Source organism: Empidonax traillii, unplaced genomic scaffold, assembly GCF_003031625.1.
Source record: "Empidonax traillii isolate 1590-97213 ecotype Southwest subspecies unplaced genomic scaffold, ASM303162v1 scaffold14:size4059594, whole genome shotgun sequence".
Taxonomy (NCBI): Eukaryota; Metazoa; Chordata; class Aves; order Passeriformes; family Tyrannidae; genus Empidonax; species Empidonax traillii.
In genome coordinates, this window is record NW_020955207.1 from 3,540,744 (window position 1) to 3,562,603 (window position 21,860).

The 21,860-nt window shown below is 37.3% G+C and overlaps 1 protein-coding gene across 3 annotated transcripts in view; it reads right to left on the reverse strand.

The window, feature by feature from the left end:
• Positions 1-21,860, reverse strand: part of BBS9 (Bardet-Biedl syndrome 9) — a 276,739-nt gene that overhangs the window by 234,340 nt on the left and 20,539 nt on the right. For all 3 annotated transcript variants that reach the window (XM_027892202.1, XM_027892208.1, XM_027892195.1), the window contains exons 6-9: positions 13,180-13,354; positions 9,472-9,556; positions 7,584-7,767; positions 6,320-6,449 (exon numbers count right to left, since the gene is read on the reverse strand). In XM_027892202.1, the coding sequence (XP_027748003.1) occupies positions 6,320-6,449; positions 7,584-7,767; positions 9,472-9,556; positions 13,180-13,354 (574 nt within the window). The remainder of the gene's footprint in view (positions 1-6,319; positions 6,450-7,583; positions 7,768-9,471; positions 9,557-13,179; positions 13,355-21,860) is intronic.

Below are 21,860 nucleotides of genomic sequence, written 5' to 3' on the forward strand. Positions count from 1 at the left end.
AAAGGGAGTATTGTATTAAACATTTTTCAAAAAGGCAAAAAAAGTGCTTCTCTCCATTTGCTCTGGTAACTGTAAAATTCTTTACTGTTTGGTGTTGGAGTAAAGATGGGATTGGTTTTAAATGCAGTAAACACAATTAATGTCTCTTTCAGTAGCGTGTTTCCCTTCAAAATGGCAACTGATAGGCAATCCTGAGGTACAGCAGCATATGTAATTTGGTTTATGTTTAAAGTTTACTGGAGGTGGTGTAGGGACAACCTCTACTTTCCTGAGTCACCAGAGCAATACTTCTCAGCCTTGCAGTTAAGCTGCAGACTAACAGGGGAGAGTACTGTAGCACACAGTAAGCTACTAAGTCATAAAAACCACCCAAGCCCTCCTGACATTTCTTTTAAACCCAGGGTTAATGTTTTTTTGGGGAATTTTTCTGCAGGCATTCATTGTTCTTCATATGGTCCTCAAATAGCCAAGGCCAACAATAACACTGACTGTTCAAAGGTGGCACATAAGATTGTTAAGTCAGAAAACCTTCCCACTTTGATCTGTAACTGTCTTTAAGTGGTCATCTCTGGTTATAAAGAATGAATGCTCCAAGCCCTTAGAAGAACGTGACAATGAAGAAAAGTCAGACAGGAAGCACGAAATCACTACCTTCAAGCAAAATAGGCTGGAAATTACTAAACAACACTGTACATAGCTTTTTACACTACTCATCTGTTATTCATATTACACATGCTTTTATTAGAAGAGATGCAAGAAAAAAAGAAAAGTGGCATCTAAATAATAAAATTAGTATTTTATTAATCAATAAATCCAAAATCAAATACATAACAGCCTAGGTCAAAACATGAACATCAATAGCCTATAGCTTGCCGGGTTTAATTGATGGCTGATAAATGGGCAGTCATAATGGGCTGGTGGTTTATACACCAGTAACAGGAGTTCAGGCATGACCCCAAAGACTGCAGTGATCATACTTGGAGAAGCAACAAAAAATTACCTCAGTAGATTTCAAACACCGTAGTTACTTGTAGTGCTAGCAATTCACATAAAGAAATTGCTTTTTGACAGCAAACTGAGCAAAGCAGAATCAGTGCTGAAGATGTGGAACCCTGGGATATATTTATGGGATAATTCCTCAGTATAAAACTAGGCAGACTAGGCAGACTTGAAGTTCATAAAGAGCTGAAGTGTGGACAAAGCTTACTAAGTAGCCCTACTTGTCATCTTGAATGTATAAAGTCTACCTTATTTCCTGGATTTTCAACACTAACTTTTGTTTAAAAAAGAAAATAATTTTTCCCCTTCTCAAATAATGACAACCTAGCTTAACTCAAGCTAAAAAGTTGAGTCCTGGAAATTTAATATTTTAAGAAACTCAGAAATTCTTATTCTTTAAAGGTAATAAATTACTTCTGCACAAAAAACCTTTCCAGACTTCTTTATATTTCCTCTTTAGAAAACATGCTCTTCCATTACCAAGTAAAATGATATTTACCTGTCAAATAAATGAAAGTGAAAGCAAATATTTTAGCGACTTTCACCAAGTTGTCTATACCTGTCAACCCCTTGTAATAAAAGTAACTTCACATTTTACAAGGCATATGCATCATTTTGTGGGTTATTTGCTTCAAGAATCTTTCTTCCATGAAGAACAGTCCTTCTCACAGACATAGTGGTACATATAAATGCTCACAAAATAAAATTGTTTACTATATTCTGATTCCCAGATGTAGCTCCTAAAAACAAGAGGCGACACATATGCAAGGCATCCAATTACTTATAGTCAAGCACTACAGGTGGCTTTAAAGTTTTTTCTTTTCGGTATTACTAATCAAATTCCTATGCGGCTGAAGGGGAAAATATCCTTCATTTACGTAAACATTAAGTTCACTGATAAACTGGTGCCTAAAGCAGTAACAGTCCCCAACAGAATAGACAGGGAAGATGTATCTTTCCCACAACACAACCCCTAAACCCTGAGGCTGGCTTCCTATTAGAACTGTGCCTACTTCCAACATTTTTTTGCTCTGCAGATACCACCAGAATTTGTCAAAAGTACAAAGAACCAAAATTAGAGACACCATGAAACACTGACTTGAGAAGAAGGGGTATTTGAGGCAGTCTGCAGTCTGTTTCACTTTAAAAGAAAAAAACCTTTTTTCTTTTAAAGTGAAATACCTTTTAGCATTTACAGGCTTATCAGATATAACTTGAAGACTGTGTACAAACAAAAGCAAGTAGTAAAATGGAGACTAGTGAACTTTTAAAATATTCAGAAGGAAAAACAAAGTCCCTGATTCAAAGGCCTCACGCTTTCCTATTGCAAAAACAGCTTTGTGACTTGGAAGCGATCAAAACAGAATCCCCTTTCCTGAGACTATCCAAGCTATAATACTCTACCTATGTGTTTTCACTCAACGCACACTGGCATTTCATACTGTGACAGAAAACATCCCAGAGGCTATCAGCAGAACTTACTTTGCTTCAGACTGAATGCACCTTAACACGATGTTCTAGTTTCAGGCCAACCAGGACAGAGTAATACTTAGTGCAATCAATCAGCCATTAAAAGATGGTACAACGGTACTCTTAGCAACAGCTCTGCCAAGTGAATTCGTGTCAAATAAATAGAAAAGTAGTTGTCTAAGTATTTTAATCTACTCCAAGGACCTCTTATGGTCAAGCATATGGAGACAGGATAATTCAGACAGAAAAACAAATATGACTCTTCTAGAAGTGACTTCCTGCTACTTTATGAACAAGCTATTCAGATGACTGACACACATAACCCACTTTTTGGCTAAGGAGTATTAGGTCACTTGCCTTTACAGGCTTCAATCCCTGCCAACAGGAAAAAAGGACATTCATATGAGGCACTTCAGCTAATAGGAACTTTGTGCAGGAACAACAATCCTATGAGTTTGCTCCCCACACAATTACCTGAATTATGAGGAAGGGAGGGAGAGAGGGAGGGAGGGAGAAAGTCAGAGAGAAATCTGTCACATCTCCAGAAGCATCAGTGACAAATTCATAGAATTTATAATCTATAAGCATTAGAGATATCGCTCATGAAATTTCCTATGCAAAGGAGATATGGAGGTACAAAGAAGGTCTTAGAAAAGAGGTCTTTGATGAAATTCAAAAATCAAAACCAAAAGGCAAGAAAAAAGGAAATGGACTTAGAAGTCAACACTAAGAAGATACTTACATAATTATCATGGATAGTAAGCAAATACTGCTGCTCACAACTACCATTTGAATACTGAAATTTTGAGCAGAGTAGGAATTCTTGTAATTCCTTTGCCCAACTTCCCAGATTTCAGCTGTTCCAACTGCACTGTACAGACTGTTTCTCTTCAAACCATTTTAGAAAGGATTTGGGTGGGGGGGTTGTTTGGGTTTTTTTTAATCAACTCAGGCAGAACATCTAAACCATTTTCTTCAAGAGTTTCAGCTTCAGAGAGAATGCTTTTTCACAGCCATAACTTGAAGGATAACAAGGCAGGGCATGCAAAAATATAACTGTTTGAGCAGGCTTATCCATGGGAAGATAAATTTGTGCTGAGACAGAGACCTAAGCAGTTTAAATTAATTGAAATTGTCAGTAAGTGGTTATACTTCTGAAGCAATACAGGCACTTTTAAGCATGTAGGAGTCCCCTTGACATTAAAAGTCAGAAAGAATAACTAATACACATTAACAGAACCAGAATATAAACTTCCAACAAAATAAGGAACAACCTTCTATAACAATTTTTAGAACTAAACTTCCAGTTCAGTGATTAGTTAAAGAGATATTCAGGTAAAACCCAGAATAAGAAAAAAGAAAATTTTGCCTGTAGTTCAAGTTTCTGATCACAAGTTTTTATAGGAAATTTTCAATTTCCTGTAAGAGAATATTCAAGTGTTCACTGAAGGTAAAAAGGTGTAGTTCAACATCTTAAAAATACTTAATTTTTAGGGTTCATTGGCACCTTACTAAAAATGTTATAAGTAACCACTTATCTTTGATTCTATTTTTCCTTGCACATTTCTGAAAAAGTGATGGAAATCAAGTAGTTTATAGTGGAATTTAATACCAAATGTTGTGGTATATTATTATCCTTACTTACATACTGGTATTGCAATAGGGGAATACTGTATTTCACATTATTTTTAGAGGAAAAATCAATTAATAAAGAATAAGGAGGGGCACACATTAGAAACACAAGTTGCTTAGCTGGAATTCTCTAAAGCACTTTCCAGCTGATCTTAGAAGTAGACTTCCACAATTATACAATAATGTGTATGACTGCTTTTGTGACACAATCATTACTCCTGCCCCAAGGAATTTATATAAAATAGCTTCTAATAATGCTTTTCTTATCCAGCAAGCCAGAATCATACATTAGAAGTAACAGACATTATGCCATGGAGATAATACAGATGAACAGGTATGATCTGTAGAGATAACTACTTCCAGAATGCTTCATTTACTTCGTAAGTATTATTGCAATAAAAGTGAAGAAAATAATTAAGTGACATAACGTCATATTTAAGGCCCTTCAATCCCTCAGCAGTGTCGGATTAACAACTCTATGTTGATTAAAGTACTTAATATTATTTACGTTACAGTAGTGCCCAGAGGCCCCAACTGAGACGGAGGTCTCTCTTGGGTGGAGTGCTAGAAAATCATTATCACATTGACTCACAAAGAATTCCCTTTCAAATTATTTTCAAAAAAAATCCAGAGACATATGCTCTGTTTAAGCAAAATTACTACAAGCTTTACTGCAGTTTTTGCTGTTTAGCTCATCTTTATTTTTAATGCCAGAAGGAAGCACAGGCATCCTGCATATTTTCTTGCTGACAGACAGTAGCATAGCTCAGAAACACACATGCCCAGGACCTCTCCCTGCCTTTCAGGCCATTGGGAGTAGGCATGCAGATGTTCCCTCATTTTTAAGTACCTGTATAAAGAGGTTTGTGTAACCAGATTGCTGACCTCTACCTGCTAAAGAACACAACCTCAAACCACACCCTGGCATTAACAGGTTCTGTGGGAATTCTAAATCTAACTAGCACATTGAGCTGGGACAGATTTTAGGCTCTCAAATTTCTCCCCGAGATCAAACTGCTGAGTCTTAAAATTACCAGGGAACAGGTAGAATCTGCATAAACTTCTTAGAGGTATTATTGAAACAGATGGTTCAATATAATGAGTTGCCACACAAATAATTGTATATACAAATATTAGTATAATCTGCTGTTCTAAAAATCAATGCTTTTTTCAAATTTTTTCTAACACAAATATTTTTCCAAACTTCAAAAGCTGTACTGTCATATCCTGCATAATTAACTAACTATTATATAAGAGACTGTTACACTAACTGGTCCACTGAGACTGTTCATTATATTTCACTTGTAAGACCTGATGGATGAAAGCCAGCCCAACTCTCTCCAGAGAGTCTAAAAAAAAAAAAAAAATTAAAAAAAATTAGGTAACCATTAGTAACAAAACACAAACATCCCTCAGGTTACTCCGCACAAGTCAGTAAAGGTAGTCAGATTTGTTAAGAAGTAATCTACCTGACAAGGACTGTCCTACTGCATCACCTATGGTCATAGGCACTGGGCAACCAGCATCCACCCCAGCTCTGGGGGCACTCAGAACAGGCATAAACTGGATTGTAAAAACAGTGAGCCTTTCTGTGGTTTGTTTATTTCAGTGACAGTCACAGTACAAGTTATCAGCATGTCTTAACTTCTCTTCACTCAACTGCCCACCCAACCAGTTTTTCCCTGATCTGTCTTATGTGTCGATTTACAAAAAGTTTTGGTCTGCTGCAGTGCAGTCCTCAGCAATTTAAGCAGTTTCTTGATTTCCACAGTTTAACACTGGAGTTTAATAATCTCTTCCAACAAATCATCTCTGGAATGCATATGCTCTTAAATGCTTAATGAAGAACAGATTTTCAGTGACATTCCTTATTTTCCTATCTCAAGGAAGGATCTTACCAGATTACACAGCCTCACTTTTCATTCTTTAAAAAAAGAAGCTACTGCACTGGAGTTACAGTACTCCAGCTTCTGTTTCCACTCAAGAAAAACAGAAAACCTAAAGCACAGAACAGCAGTTCTGGTATTATTGTAGAATTAACTGTACTCCCATTAACAAAATGAACATTGTACAAAACAAAGAAAAAAAAACACTTCAAATTTTCTTTTTACAAGTCACCTTATTTGTTACATACCTCAGAACTGTTTGTTAGGATCTAGAAGCAAATTTCACAACTGGAGATTACTCTGAAAAAAGTAAACTTAAACAAGTTACTTACTGAAAATTCGCTACTTTTACTGATACAGGAATGTGGGGAAGTTGAGTGGCCCATTTCAGTGTAACATCTTGATAAACATTCAACATCTTATTGTGATTTCCAATTAAAGTGTTTATTGTTCCTTCTTGCACTGTTAAAAGATATAAAAACAATTTTATGATGAAAGACTTTTCAAAAGACAGTACTTTTCATAGAAGCTTATAACATTACACTATTTTTTCTTTTCCTTTTATGCCATTCTGTGTTACAAATTAAATTAATATAAAATGTCAAAAGTTATAAAAGTTATACTGACAATGTATGACATATGTGATTATTTATGGATAGCAATATCAACTCCATATTACATGACACATGCCACAACTTTCCAAGGTTCTAGACAGCCATGTTTGGTAATTTTAAACACAACAAAGAAAGATTCATAGTGGTTATGTTGGCATGCTAGCACAGATATGACAAAATACACACTGGTTAAATATTTGCTACTTGTATTCCTCATTCACTCATTCACTTATGAATACCAATTGAAGGTGTATGCATCTACAGAGTTTATTTATAGTATAACTTGAATGGGAAAGTATAAAATGTGAGGATTGCCAAGACCAAATCTGTAAAGACTAAAATGCTATTTAAGTTAAAAATAAGACACAGTGTCAAAAATTTATCAGGTAGTTTTTGAAACATTAAAAGAGAGTAGGTATTAATAGTCTGGAATTCTAATCAAGTTGTTCCCGTGCAACATAATAAAAAAAAAAAATCTAATAAAATTTACTGTTAACTATCTGTAAACATCAGAAGTTCCTCAAACAGAAAGTCCTCAAATAGTAGTTTATTCTTCCAAAATCTCTCATTCTTCCATGTTTGTTGCTTTGGTAGTCTGGACACTACACAAGTACCTCAATTTGGGGATGAGAAAATATTTAGATTCTAAAAATTATGACACCTTACACAAAGTAACATTTGAAAATAAACTCACCTCACTCAAAAACAGAACTCCAATTCACATACTTTCTACAAATCACAGAACCACAGAATCACAGAATGGCTTGGGTTGGAATGGACCTTAAAGACAATATAGTCCCATCACCCCCTGCCATGGGCAGGGACACCTTCCACTAGACCAGCTTGCTCAAAGCCCCATCCAACCTGCTTATTCAGAAAAACATATTTATTCAGTGGGAAAAAAATAAAAAAAGCCCCAAACACGACTCCTAGCTGTAAAAGTAACCAAGTTAAAGTTAAATTGAATTTTCATTTTACAAACCTGAACAATAAGGAATGAAGCAACTCGGGCTGTAATCAAGCTTTTTCATAAATCGTATTTGCCCATTATCCTTAAGGCAAAAGAAGTTTCTCTCACCAAGCACAAAAACAGAGGAAATTCCCTGATTAAATGAGACAACGCATATATCCAGGGCTTGCTCTCCGATGTTTAGAACCCAATCCACCTTCAAAAGAAAAAACATGCTCCAGAGATCAATTGACAGCTGCATATTAAAGACAAGACTTTGAGAAGGCTCAGAACTAAACAAGTTGCACATCATTAACACAGAAAAGCAAAATCAAGATCTTTTTCAGAATGAGGGTTATCCTCTTATCCTGAGGGCAGTCAGTAGCTTTCCTTAATGTGAATAAAGAAGCAAAAACACCTTCATTTTCAAATAGTCATGAATTGATGACTATGCAGTTCACTTAAGTACATTCAAATTTTAAAATACACATCCCATTCAAAATGGAAATGCTTTATATTTTAACTGTTAAATCCACCTCTGTACATGTCCTATATGAAGGGAAAGGTTAGAGAGCAATCGGTCGTTCTACCAATATATGTAAATGGAAAAATGCACAGAAGCTTTAGATGTGTAAGCCAAATCTGCAGTCACTCATGAACACCCTTCAATCTGAAGAATGCTTGCGTGTGTCATAGCGTGTTACTTCTCCAGCTACATACATTCACATAATAAGCAACTACTTATAAATCCTGTCTCCCTTATCTTTATGTCTTTAAAAATATTACTGCTTACTGACACATGTCATTGGTTTGTTTCTTCAGCTCCTCTGGAAATTTCAACTAAACACACATGCAAAAAATGCTTTTGACTTCTGCCAAGCCAGTTAAACAGAAATTCAGTAAAAATATATCAAAGTTCAACTGTCAGCACTTCCTATATGAACAGCATCAATCATTTTGCTTAAAGAGCATAGAATGTGTCAGCAAACATATTGACACATCTGATATATGAAATTGGAAGTGCCATCTTAAAAGTTAAAGGGAAAAAAGCCAGGCTTATTACATTTATCTCCATCTGTGCTTCACATTTTAAATTTTAAAAAATTGTTTCATTTGCAGCATACCTGCTGATTCCAAACTTCTTATGCAAAAACTACATCTTCCCCGAATTCAAGATGTAGGATTCAGACTGACTTACAGTTTGAAAAAATTCTGCATTTAGCTACTGGAAGGAAGATGCTCTCCCAGCATTTTACTGCCATACCTGAAATACACTGAATCTAGCATTTTACATAGGCAGTACATTTAGCAGACAAGCCTCTCTACAACAGGACCAGAGCAAATTAAATTCTCTTCCTCTTAATAGGAGGCAGCTCAAATATTAAACAGCTTATTCATAGAGACACTTAATCACAGGAACCTCCAGAAGACCACTGAATCCACAGGTTTTTGACAAGAAGAGTTCGGGATACCAATTATTTATGGAAACATTTCACTGCTTAGTTTTCTCTAAGTACAAAGGATTCCCCAAGTAGAATGACATTAATTTTCTAAGTCCAATACAAAGTCACAATTAGATTTCTATTAAAAACATGAGCAATAATTCAGGTGTATCTATTTATCTAATTTACTACAGGGTAGGTTCTGTATTCCAAAGACGGCCTTAGAAATAGTTATTTCCAATACAGAGTTCTCTCTTCCATTTCTCAGTAGAACAACAGCTAGTTTTAAGGCCCAGCCTTCAACAACTGAGGCCTAAAGAAACATTACTAGAAATATACTGGAGTGTTTCCATTGCCTTTAACAGCAATTGGACCAGGCCCTTTGTCAACTGACAGTGTTTCCACTCTGTTACTCAGCATCCGTCTTGTTAACATGTATGCAGCGTTCATACAGGTCACGTAAAATAAACAGGTTTTACCGCAAGTCTTTTTCCAGAGCTAAGTTTTTGCTGTTCTGTTTCTTGTCTTTCATCAGCATCTGTCGCAAATGCCAGCACTTGGTATCTGTTATAGGAAGTTTGAAATGGTAAAAAAGTAAAAGATATCTTTGTAGTCAACAGCCTTACATCAAGTAAAAAATAAAATATAATTATCATGAGTGTACTTTCACAGAAAAAGCACAGCCTAATAGGATTTTTAGAAAGCCTACTGCAACATAATCTATCATCAGCAAAGATGTTAAGATTATTACCACTGTAAGATAACAGCTAAGTGTAGAGGTAGAAATTAAAACAAAAATTTAGACTTTATTTGGTGTTAAAATAAATTCCATTGCTAAATATATTAGAGGATAGAAACCTAGATCATAAAAACAGACAAAAGAAACCAACTTATTTTCAATTTGTGAAATTGAAATCCTAATTAAAAACGATTTTTTTTCCTCTTATTAAGCTTTTGAAAATCCTCCTAAACTGCCCAGAAATACAATCTGCTATATCCAATAATGAAACTCTTAAGCACATTCATTAAGTAAACTAAGTAGTTCCAATCCAAGAGACTATAGTAAACAGGCATCAGTAGGTGGCACATCTAGCAAAACTTGGGAGGTTTGGGGGGGGTTTATTATTTTAATTGCCAACCAACCATACTAAGAAAAATTGGCAATAAAGACATTTGAGCAAAAGGTATCAACGGCCATAGAAGTTGAGGACATCTATCTGTCCTCTTTACACCTCTGCACATTAGGTAACCTGTAAAATACTGAAGTTTTCTACAAAAGTGAAATAAATAACAGAAAAAGACCCAACATAAACTTATCCAAAAAAAAGCATCCAATTCTGGAATTTGTGGAGTACTATCAGCTCCTAAGCTTACACCAACACAATTCTGACTGTTCCAACTCAAGTCTAAAATAACAGAGTGTATTTTTGTTTATTGTCAAAGTTATAGATTTTAAATGATGACACTGATATTCCTCACATTTCAGATGCATGTATTGTGGTGTAGCGACAGGACAAGGAGCAATGGGCATAAATTAAAACACAAGAAATTTCACCTCAGCATGAGGAAGAACTTCTTTAACATTGAAGGTGGCAGAGCACCGGAATGGGCTGCCCAGGGAGGTCATGGAGTCTCCCTCTCTGCAGACATTCAAAACCCACCTGGACACATTTCTCTGTCACCTGCTCAAGGTGACACTGCCTTGTCAAGGGGGTTGGACTGGATGACCTTTAGAGTTCCCTTCCAATCCTAAGTATTCTGTGATTCTGTGCTTGTTACTGAAGGACTTTAGTTTCTAAAATTATTTTACTTACAGAAGTAAACTATGTACTAGTCGTAAGAGATTCGATTGCTTAAGGTAACTGTTATGATCTAGTTAATAATACTAAATCAGCTGCTTTTAGTACAATTATGATGTTTTTAACAGTCCTCTGTATGAACAAATTTACTTTCCTTTTTCAGTTTAATACATTTATAAGAGAAGTTGCAGATTCTGACCTAATAAAATTTTCTCTTTTCACCATATGTTACTGATAGTCTTGAAAAGCAAATTATCATTTTATTAACTAATGAGGGACTAATACACAGTTTTCAAATCAAATTCCCATTGAACAGCAATACACATTGATGTTTAAGTGCCACCTGCCTGCATATGCTCTTTCATGACAAAAAAGCCACAGATGACCAACACAAACTTTCAATTCAGCTATCACATCAAGTACATAATCATTTAAATAAGAGGCAATTTGCTTTTAGGCATTGAAAGAATTCAGAATCAACACAGGAAATATTGCTTTCAAATGAAGCCATAACAAGATGGGTAATTTGAAGTTTGGTAAATTGTTATGCTAAAAACACTGAATAGAACTGCTGTATTTTTCATTCACTACCATAAAAAAAAAAACCTCTTCTTTCCTTAGCATATTTATTTCCTTCACTTTAGAAGGATTACTTAACTCTGTTCTAATGTCCTAATAGTTCAGACACACACTAGAGATTAGTGCCACAGTGACTAACATTCCCTGGATTAGATTACCAGGGTATAATCTCTAAAAACAGACATCCTTATTTTCTTTAATATGCATGAATACATCCAAGAAAATTCCTTAAGGTACTTGCCAGCCCATTCCTCCAGCTTGATGGGATTCCTCTGAATGACAGTCCTATCCTTTTTACATTAGCCACTTCCTACAATTTGGCATTGTCCTTGAATTTCAGCTGCTAGTTAGAACTGTGAACAACCACTACTCTGTAAGCCTGACAGCTCTGCCAGTTTTTCACCCATTTTAGTGTGTGTGGGTTTTTGTCATCACAGCTGGTAATTCTGTCCCAAACACCCCGAATTTACTGCTAGCCTGATAGGCACAGAGATTCAAAAACCCTAACAGCAGACTGTGTCAGTTTTAATGGGGAAATTATATTTTATATTTCCCCAAATGGTCAGTATTAACTTCGATCTCATACATTCCCTTTTTTCCATTTGAACTCAGTCAGGAGCTACCTGTCCAGCCAAGTTGCCTTCTGCTACTTATTTTCTTGAACATGGATTTCTCAAAATGGATTGTTCTCGGTCTTTCCATGATGCAGCAGCTCTCCTGAGCCCTTCTGCTCTTCAGGGCAGCCTCTCACAGGACCCTGCCTACCACTTCCTTGAACAAACCCAACTGTTCTCTTGAAATCTACAGTCTTTAGTTCACTGTTTATCTTCCTCACTTTCCCTGGGATTGGTTCATGGTCACTGCAGCCAATATCTGGAACACTCAACAGCAGATGTTGACTATTACTTCTCCAAACATTTCTTTCTGAGTTGTGTATTCAGCAAAGTGTCTTCCTAAGCCAGGCTGTCTAGCACCTGAATCAAAGGGGTGCTCCCTAATGCACCTCCAAAATCTTCCACGTTGTTGAAGTCCATTATGTTGCCCTCCCAGCAGACATTAGTCCTCTGTGACAACAAGGGCCTGCAATTGGGAGACTTCTTGTTTAAAAAAACTTTTTGTTTAAACAAAAGGCTTTGTAGCAGACATCGACCACAATGTCCCATTCCTCGAGCATCCATCTGATTCTAAACAGATGGATGCTTGATAAACTCCCAGCACGGTGGTTCAGTTAGAGAGCTTCTCCATAGTGAACACAAATCCCCCCTTGTCTGTCTTTCAAAATCTTTCTCATTTCTTTTTCTAATTCTCTCTCCATTATGTTTTTATCTGATTGGCCTTGTGATACATAATCCCTGTGCTTGGAAGAAGTGGAAATGTCTTGCGCAGCCTTTCCTCTACATTGTGTTCTATTTTTCTAAATAATAAACGTTATACAGCCACACGCTAAAATAGCTCACGACATTTTCATCCATTTTCCAACACCGAAAGCACACATTAGACTGAACTGAAGCAGGGAAAATCCTGGCACTTGGGAGAAACATGATGTGCCTTGATAAGCTGCGAGACTTCACACACATACAAATAAAATAGGACCATAAAGTGCTCGGGACTCACAGTATGTTTTCTTTTATGACTGTACAGACATAGTAATCACTCAACAATGTATAATGCCTTTCCTGCAACTACCTATCACCCGCTTTTGGATACTCAAGTAAAGGCATTACAAATCAAACCTGATTACTTTCAATTTGTTTACCTACTAAATGACAGCACCAAAATACACTATAATTACTGAACATAAACACATACTTGTAACTCTCAACCTGTTGACAGGAAGACACGGTAATGAAAGAATCTGTGCGAGAGCTGTAAGCCAAGGGACCAGGCAGAAGAAAACCAGGTAAAAAGCGGCCAAAAGCGTAGCTTTCCTGTTCAAACAACATAAGCATCCCGTCCATGGACTGTATGCATATCAAATCTCGACCTAAGGAAAGCAACAGAAAGAAATACAAAGAAAACAAAGGAGTTATTTATATAGTTTTAAACCTTAAACTGCAAGTAAATTAAAATTGTAAGCATAAGCAATCCTAAGAAAAATAAGATCCATTTTTATTTATGGGAGTGTTTACTATGAGGAAGAACACTAAATATTCCAACCTCAATAAAAGCTTGCTTTCTAAAATAAGCAAACTAGATTTTGGGGGGAATAACACTTAGAATATATTAGAAGGGAAAAAAAATAAGATATTTCATTTCAAATCAAATTCCTAAGGATATAACTAATACAATTTCAGTTTAAAGAAATGTTTCAGTATTCCCAAAACACCGAATTATTCTGGTTGTTAAATGCTTCCATACCTTACAAGCAGTCATAACAACTGTGGTTTAAAAATAACCTTTTCTATTCTTTCAAGTCTACTGAAGCAACATAACAAAGTCCTACAAATATGTATTGTTGTGAAAATAATACAATGGTAATATTTTCCACATTTTACATTCACATTTTCTGTCTTCAAGGAAAGAAAATACAAACCAGGCCTACTCTGTATTACCAGCAAGACTAAAAAGTATGAAATAAAAAAATTCAGCTTGGAGTAATTTACTTCAAGCCTCATCCATTATTCAGCAGCCTCGAGACATGACTTAAGACATGGCTTGTCATGCCTCAAGTACACCAATCTAAATTCGAAGTCTCATTGGGAAAAATTATGAGATCAGAAGCTGATTATGCAGTTTGCACTTCATATGCAGGGTAACAATTCAAACAAACAATATTTTTTTATGCATTTAAAGAGAGCTATATCGTTAAGACTAACAATTCCTGAAGGTGATAGATGTGTCTCTCCTGAATTCAGAGACAAGCACTTATCTTGCAAATGCTACATGAAATACTTGTTATTCAAAATGTCTATTCACCTCGATTAAAGTACTCTATTGTGTCTCAGGAATTATTCTTTTTGCATGGATGACCCCAAAAAATTGTCTGTTCACCAAGTTCCACCCTCTTTTAATTAGTGTTTGCTAACAGAGGAAGGAGAAGCAAAAAAAGTTATAAAGGTAACAAAGGTGAAAAAGATATTTGGTATCTCAAAAAGCAACAAAGGTACAGTGCAAAACATTGTTCATCTCTGCTGCAATTTGCCATAGAAGCTTTAACTGCTTAAAAATAAATGGCAGTGTAAAAGGCCAGAAGTACATCATGTTACTTGTGCTTGTGATTAAAATACACAATAAAAATTTAGCTGAGGGTAAGAACTGAAAAAAAGATGAAAGGACACTGGAGCACCCGGGTCCTTTTCACTTGCCCTCCTTCCTCATCCATTTCCCAGATTTTACCATTTTCTAAAAATTTACATCTCCCCTCCTTTCCACATTCTGCATATAACTCACAATATGTACTTTAAACTCTGTCGTAAATATTAACCATTTGGTAAGAAGAACATTTAGAGGTACAATTCATGTTATTAATTTTGTTGAGAAAAGTTGTATCTTTCTAGTGAAAAGACAAGAGGGAGACAGACTCTTCTCTGTGGCACCCAGTTACAGGACTAAAGTCAGCAGTAAGAAACTGTATCACAGAAAATTCTATCTGAACATAAAAATCTAATTTTTTTTTTTTTTTACTGTGAAGGTCATCAAACACTGGAACCCATAGTCCAGAAAGTGCAGACTGTACTCCCACGGGCATGCTGATAATACAATGGAAAACAATCCTGGGCAACTTTCAAGTGAACCTGCTTGGGAAAAGAGGGGACCAGATCGTGTCAAGAGAAGAATCATTCAAAGAAGGCATTCTATCTTTCACCGCTGATCTACTCCAAAGCACCTCTTGTAGAAATCTGTTCCTCTAAGCTGTGAAATTTCATAGGATTTAGTCTTATTACATGCTCCTGGATCAGCAATGAGTAGAAATCGTCAGAGAAACTTGAGAACTCCTGCACTGGTATGCTATCAACATTAATGACACCCAGCTTCCACTCCCCAACAGTTGCTGACATTATTGCCACACTGCTGATACAGTCTAGAAAAAATATGAGTTAGCCAGCTGTATAAAATTATGATTACCTAGTAAAAGTTCTCTGAGAAACTTGTACAAACTCTGACAACCAGTAAAAGGTGCTAGCCCAGTGGTTGCCACCACAGTCTCTTAGGCATGGTTATAGATTGCCCACTACAAATAACTAATGGCATTTTTATTTGGCTTGCAAGAAAACAGCGCTTCATAATCCAGGTGTCTATGTGACCACAATTATTCTACATCTGTTACCTCAAAGACACATCTGCTCACATTCAGCATTCAAAGGCATACTGAAAACCCTCTCAACACTTTACATTATCTGACTGTTCAGTTCCACTTCTATTTCACACCTTTATCAAGAATGCCACACTGTAAGTCCGGGTATAGGGAATCTTCAAATCCCCTTCCACAGTCTCCTATGACTTCTCCTACCACCAGCAGTGTGCTACAGAAAAATCTGCAGCTGTCTGCTCTATTTCCAGAGCCTTAACTTTCAGTGTCTAACTTCAGTGGAACTCCCTGGGACCTGAAACCTGAAGACAAATTGATTACAGGTCAGCTTGAAGGTTTTTTTAGAAGGCACATTTTTACTTTTGTTTTCTTAAGGTTTCCAATTTTTCTACATTTCTTCCTTAGAAATATACAGACAAAATCAGGAGGAAAAAAAAAAACAATCAAGAATGGAAAATGAAACCTGTGCATAAAATTATTGAAGTCATGAAAAAATTAAGACAGCAATTATGCTTAATGTTTCCATGTTGCTATTCATATTTGAAAAGTTCTAAATATTGCTTGATACAAGATCTAAAGAAAAAGACATTTAATTGTTAAGTGAACGCCCTTACTAACCCAGAAATCTTATACATTTTGTAAAATAATTAAATTTCTGGTACTCCTGGTTACACTGATAGTAGTGAGAATATTATCTTAAGACAACTACTGATCATAATCTTTAGGGTTTAAGTTTGCCTAAAATATACAGTTAAGTTGATGACAACTACAGCAGATACAACTGATATGCAGTGAATACTCTAGTAGACATATTACAATTCAAATAACAAAAAAAAAGTCTTTGGAAGTGTTGAGGTGTTACTGTTAAGTAACAAATATCAATACCTTCTGCTCTCCTCTATATTATAAATATTACCCTTATTCTTACCAATTTCATTACATCATGAAAGTGATGAACAGAAAAACTATAGGACCTCCTGCAATATATATGAAGCTACATGTCATATCGAACATGGAAGCATTCATCGGTCCCTTCCAACTTGGCATACTCTGTGATTCTGTGATCTTTAGCATGCATAACCCCAATCTACGTACAGTCTCTTCAGTTTTAACAGTAGTGACATGACTGATTATGACATGACATAATATGACAAGCTCTTTAAAGCAGTCCAAAGGTCTCCAAGCATCCTGCAGTACTGAACCATACTTGCCTGAAGAAACAAATTAGGCACATAAGACTGAATCAGCAATCACTCTTTGGGCCTTTAAAAGCACAGCAGCACTTCTCAATATACCCACCACTTTGTTCATCATACTTGTGTTGCTCCTACTCACTAATTTTCAAATTTGGATTTTAACTAGCTTGTACAAATGAATCAAACTCCAGTTATCCAAACAATTACATGTAAAGCTTAATTAAAGAAAATTAAATTGTATATGAACTCCTATTTCCCAGCTTTTTATAGGTCAACTTATTTCCTTCAGCCATTTGTTTTTAATGTGTAGCTAGTGAATGGAGTTTTTATGTTTCACTTTAAGAAATGCAGTCTTCCAAAAACTCAGCCAGAAATGTCCATTTCAAAAAAGCTTATTGCAGCCAGTTGGCTTTGCCAGTGACACATTTATAAAGTGAAAATATAAACCACAGTGTTTTCTGCGTATCAGATGGAATCACTTAGTGTACTCTACATAGTTTCAGCAGCTTGTGTCTCAAGAGGAATGTCCCTCAGCCAGAAAGTGTTACTTTTAAGCACAAGTCTAGCTACTGTTGTTTTGTAGTTTTGTTATTCTAGCAGAATACGAATACATTTACGTCACACTTTTAAACCACAGTGTATTTTTAGAGCTAATGCAATGACAAAATGAGAGGCAGGTGGTAGTCCTTTGAAATAAGCTTCTAATTAAAACTATTTTGGAGCTCAAGTTTTCTGCATGTTAATGACTTCCTCTACTCTCTGGTACCAAATCATTTTCATAAAAAGTACATTATGTAATCACAAGGCCTGAGCACCACGTGAAATTATGCAATGAAAACTACAGCAGGATAAATTGGAAATCAGAAAAAGCTTCATAAAGTTACATACTTTAGGAAGACACCAAGTAAGAAAACTTTAACTGCCTTCGATGGTAATCAAAAGCTCCCCAATACGGGAGCCTAAGAGCCCCTTATGTGGGAAATGTTTTCCTAATATGATCAAAAAGTTAAATCCACAATGCACTGACCAGTGAAGTGATGCACATAAAGTGATGCATTCCCATATACTGGACGAGAAGTCCCTGTCCTGACTTAAAACAAGCAAATATGTTTTCCTTTTACTTCATCATTGAAATTTGCCCTGGAAAATTTCTCCCAGAGTAGACAACAAAGTCTCCTCTAGTTCAAATCCATTTTGGACAATTCTACTTGCTGCTGAGTGTAGCTCCTTCAGCAAAACAGATCTGGGTCAACAGTGAGAAAAGCACTTCAGGAATCATTTCTGATGAATGGAAAAACCATTAGAAAATAAGTTAGAAAATAAGTTCTTAAAACAATGTATGCCTAGTAAAAGGCAAGCCTTAGTTTACTTCCCTAACCCAACGCAGGAAGCACGTGTCAGTGTACATTCAGGAAGAACTCTGAATTTACTAGCCTGGTGGTCTGGTCACTGCTGAATTAGCCATTCAGGGAAGAATGGCTGTATGCAAAGATTTAGCCTGAATAATGACAGTTCCTGAAGATATGGTAGGATTCCTTTTCCTTAAATTCTATTTGTTGCCATAGCTTGTTCAGTGACTGTTTTCCAGGCCCTAGTGGCTGCAGAAATCTTCTAAGAGCTCTGCATTCATACAGCCATGAAAATACTAGCATATGCTTTTTCTAAAGCAAGTAGAAGAAATTTCAGTTTGTGAACCTTTCCAGTGTCAAACTGCTCTCATCTGAAGTTACACAAATTATATCATACATTATATAAATATTATAGAACATCTTATTGAACTCGCAAATCTCCCATAAACAAGTACTGTCAGCGGTTGCCCTTTCAAATCAATAACATTTGACTGAATAATTAGGATACATGGATTTTTTTAGTGAATGATAAATCAAAAGCAGACCTTTCACTGAGTTCAGCTGAAGTTGAATGTAGGTCTGATTTTGCAGTATTTTAGGTACTTTCAGAAGTTATCAGTAAGATCTTAAGCCACCACCATACAATAAATCTATCATCTTTAAAATTCCATTTAAGACAGACCCGAAAACTTATAACCAAGCAGAACAACATGATCCCACTGGGTTAAAACCCAGTGAAATTCTCCATCTTTTCTCCTACTTCTCCTTTTATAGTCTCCTTAGTCTAAGAAGCTTCATGATTCCTAAGCACTTCCTAAAGCACTTTGATGTGTGAAGCTCTGTCTCAGGGAGGATGGGTGATTCAGAAGTTTATGGGTTAGGATTAGAGGGCAGACTGGTAAGGGTGACACTGGTGTGGGTGTTTGCTACAGGCTGCCCAATCAGGAGGAGGAAGTGGATGAGGTCTTATACAGACAGCTGGAAGCAGCCTCACAGTCACAGGCCCTGGTTCTCATGGGGGACTTCAACCACCTTGACATCTGCTGGAGGAACCACATAGTGAGGCACAAACAATACGGAAGGTTCTTGGAAAGCACTGATGATAACTTTCTGATACAGAGGGTGGAGGAGCTGATGAAGAAAGGTGTGCTGCTGGAGCTTATACTAACTAACAAGGATGGTCTGGTTGGAGAGGTGAAGGTTGAGGGCAGCTCTGTGCATCTACAGTAACCATGAGGTCATGGAGCTTAGTATCCTGCAAGGAAGAAGCAGGGCAATGACTAGCATCACAACCCTGGCCTTCAAGAAGCTAACTTTGTCCTCTTCAGAGACCTTCTTGGAAGAATCCTATGGGAACATGTCCTAGAGGGATGAGGGGTCCAAGAGAGCTGGTCAATATTTATAGATCACTTCCTTCAGGCTCATGCACACGGATTCCCCACGAGCAAGAAAGTAAGCAAAAGAAGCAGGAGACTTGCATGGATAAACAAGGACCTTCTGTCAAAACTCAGACATAAGCAGGAGAAACATGAGGTGGAGACAGGTACAGGCCACCTGGGATGAATACAGAGATATTATCAGAGTATGCAGAAATGCAACAAGGAAGGCCAAGGTCCATTTGGAACTAAATCTGGTTAAGGACGTCCAGGATAACAAGAAGGACTTCTTCAAATAAATCAGTAACAAAAGGAATACCAGGAAAAAAGTGGGGCCCTTACTGAATGGAACAGGTACCCTTGCAACAGAGGCTGCAGAGAAGGCTGGGATACTGAACACCTTCTTTGCTACAGTCTTCATTGACAAGGCCAACCCTCAGGAATTCCTGATCCAGGAGACCAGGGAGAAGGTCTGGTTTCCCTTAGCTGAGGAGATTTAGAGACCATTTAGTCAGAGCTGAGATCCACAAGTCCACGGGCCTTGATGGAATGTACCCACAAGTGTTGAGGGAACTGGTGGGTATCACTGCTAGGCTGCTCTTCAATCATCTTTGAAAACTCATGGAAGTTAGGAGAGGTTCCTGAGGACTGAAAGAAAGGCAATGTCACTGTACCCTTCAAAAAGGCAAGAAAGAGGACACAGAGAACTACAGGCCAGTCAGCCTGTCCTCAGTTCCTCTGAAGGAGATGTTACAACTCATCCTGGAGATCATCTCTAAGCATGTAGAAGACAAGGTGATCAGGAGTAGTCAGCAAGGATTCATCAAAGGGAAACCATGCTTAACCAACCTGATTGCCTTCTCCAATGGGAAAACTAGTGGATAGATGGGGGAGGGTAGTTAATGTTGGCTACCTGGACTTAGCAAGGTTTTTGGCACTATCTTCCATGATATCCTCATAGGCAAACTCAGGAAGTGTAGGCTGGACGAGTGGAACGTGAGATGGATTGAAAACTGACTGAATGACAGCGCTCAGAGGGTTGTGATCAGTGGTAGAGTTTAGTTGGAGACCTGTAACCAGCACTGTCCCCCAGGATTCAATACCGGGCCTGGTATTGTTTAACATATTTATGAATAGCTTGGATGAAGGGGTAGATGCCTCCTCAGCAAGTTCACTGAGGATACAAAGCTGGAAGCAGTGGCCAATATCCAGAGTGCTGGATATGGAGGAATGGGCATGTGGGCATGTGGGGAGGAATAACCACAGGCACCAGTACAGGCTGGAAAGCAGCTCTGCAGAGAAGGACTTGGGGATCCTGGTGAACAGCAAGTTGTACATTAGCCAGCAGTGTCTCCTTGTGGCCAAGAAGGCCATTGGTATCCTGGGATGCATCATGAAAAGCACTGACAGCAGGTCAAGGGAGGTGATCCTGCCCCTCTACTCAGCCCTGTGTCCAGTTCTGGGATCCCCAGTACAACAGAGACATGGAGCTCCTGGAACAGGCCCAGTGGAAGGCAACAAAGATGACAGGGGGTCTGGAACATCCCTCTTATGAGGAAAGGCTGAGGAAGCTGGGTCTGTTCAGGCTCAAGAAGAGACAACTGAGAGGGGATATGTCTATAAGTATGTCTGCAAGTATCTGAAGGGAGAGTGCCAAGAGGATGGAGCCAGACTCTTCTTGGTGGTGCCAAGCAACAGGACAAGTGGCAATGGGCAGAAAGCTAGAAAATTGTTGAAGACATGCTGAAGAATCCTCTCCAGAATAACTGCAGTCACATCCAAAGAACTCACTGAAAGCAGTTTATAACACAGTTGAACAGTCTGAATCTTACAACACAAAAATTGTTTACTGTACAAAGTGTTAGAGGGAGGTCCTATATCTCTTGAAGAAGTCTCAAATATCCCCTTAAAATTAGAAATAAATAGGTTGACTAAATATGTTCAAAACCACTAAGGAAACACAGACAATTTTCACATTCAGATCATTTGTCTACATATATCCTAATCTAGAAAACAACATACAGAAAAGCCTAACTCTTAATTTGTGGTCAAATGAGTCAGTGAATTACATCTCTATCCAAAAAAAAAAAAAATCACCATTCTATTGGTTGACTTTTTGGCAACCTCAGAAAAGACACCACTGGTTTAACAAGCAGGAACAATTTGTTTTCTTGTATTGTAAGACTGTTGGAAGCACACAGTGAACACTCAAACGATGGGCTGTGAGGGGCTGATCGCTGGTGGGGGACAGGCTGCACGTCAGTCAGCGGGTGGTGAGCAGTTGTAGTGTGCATCATTTGCTTTTCTTGGCTTTTATTTC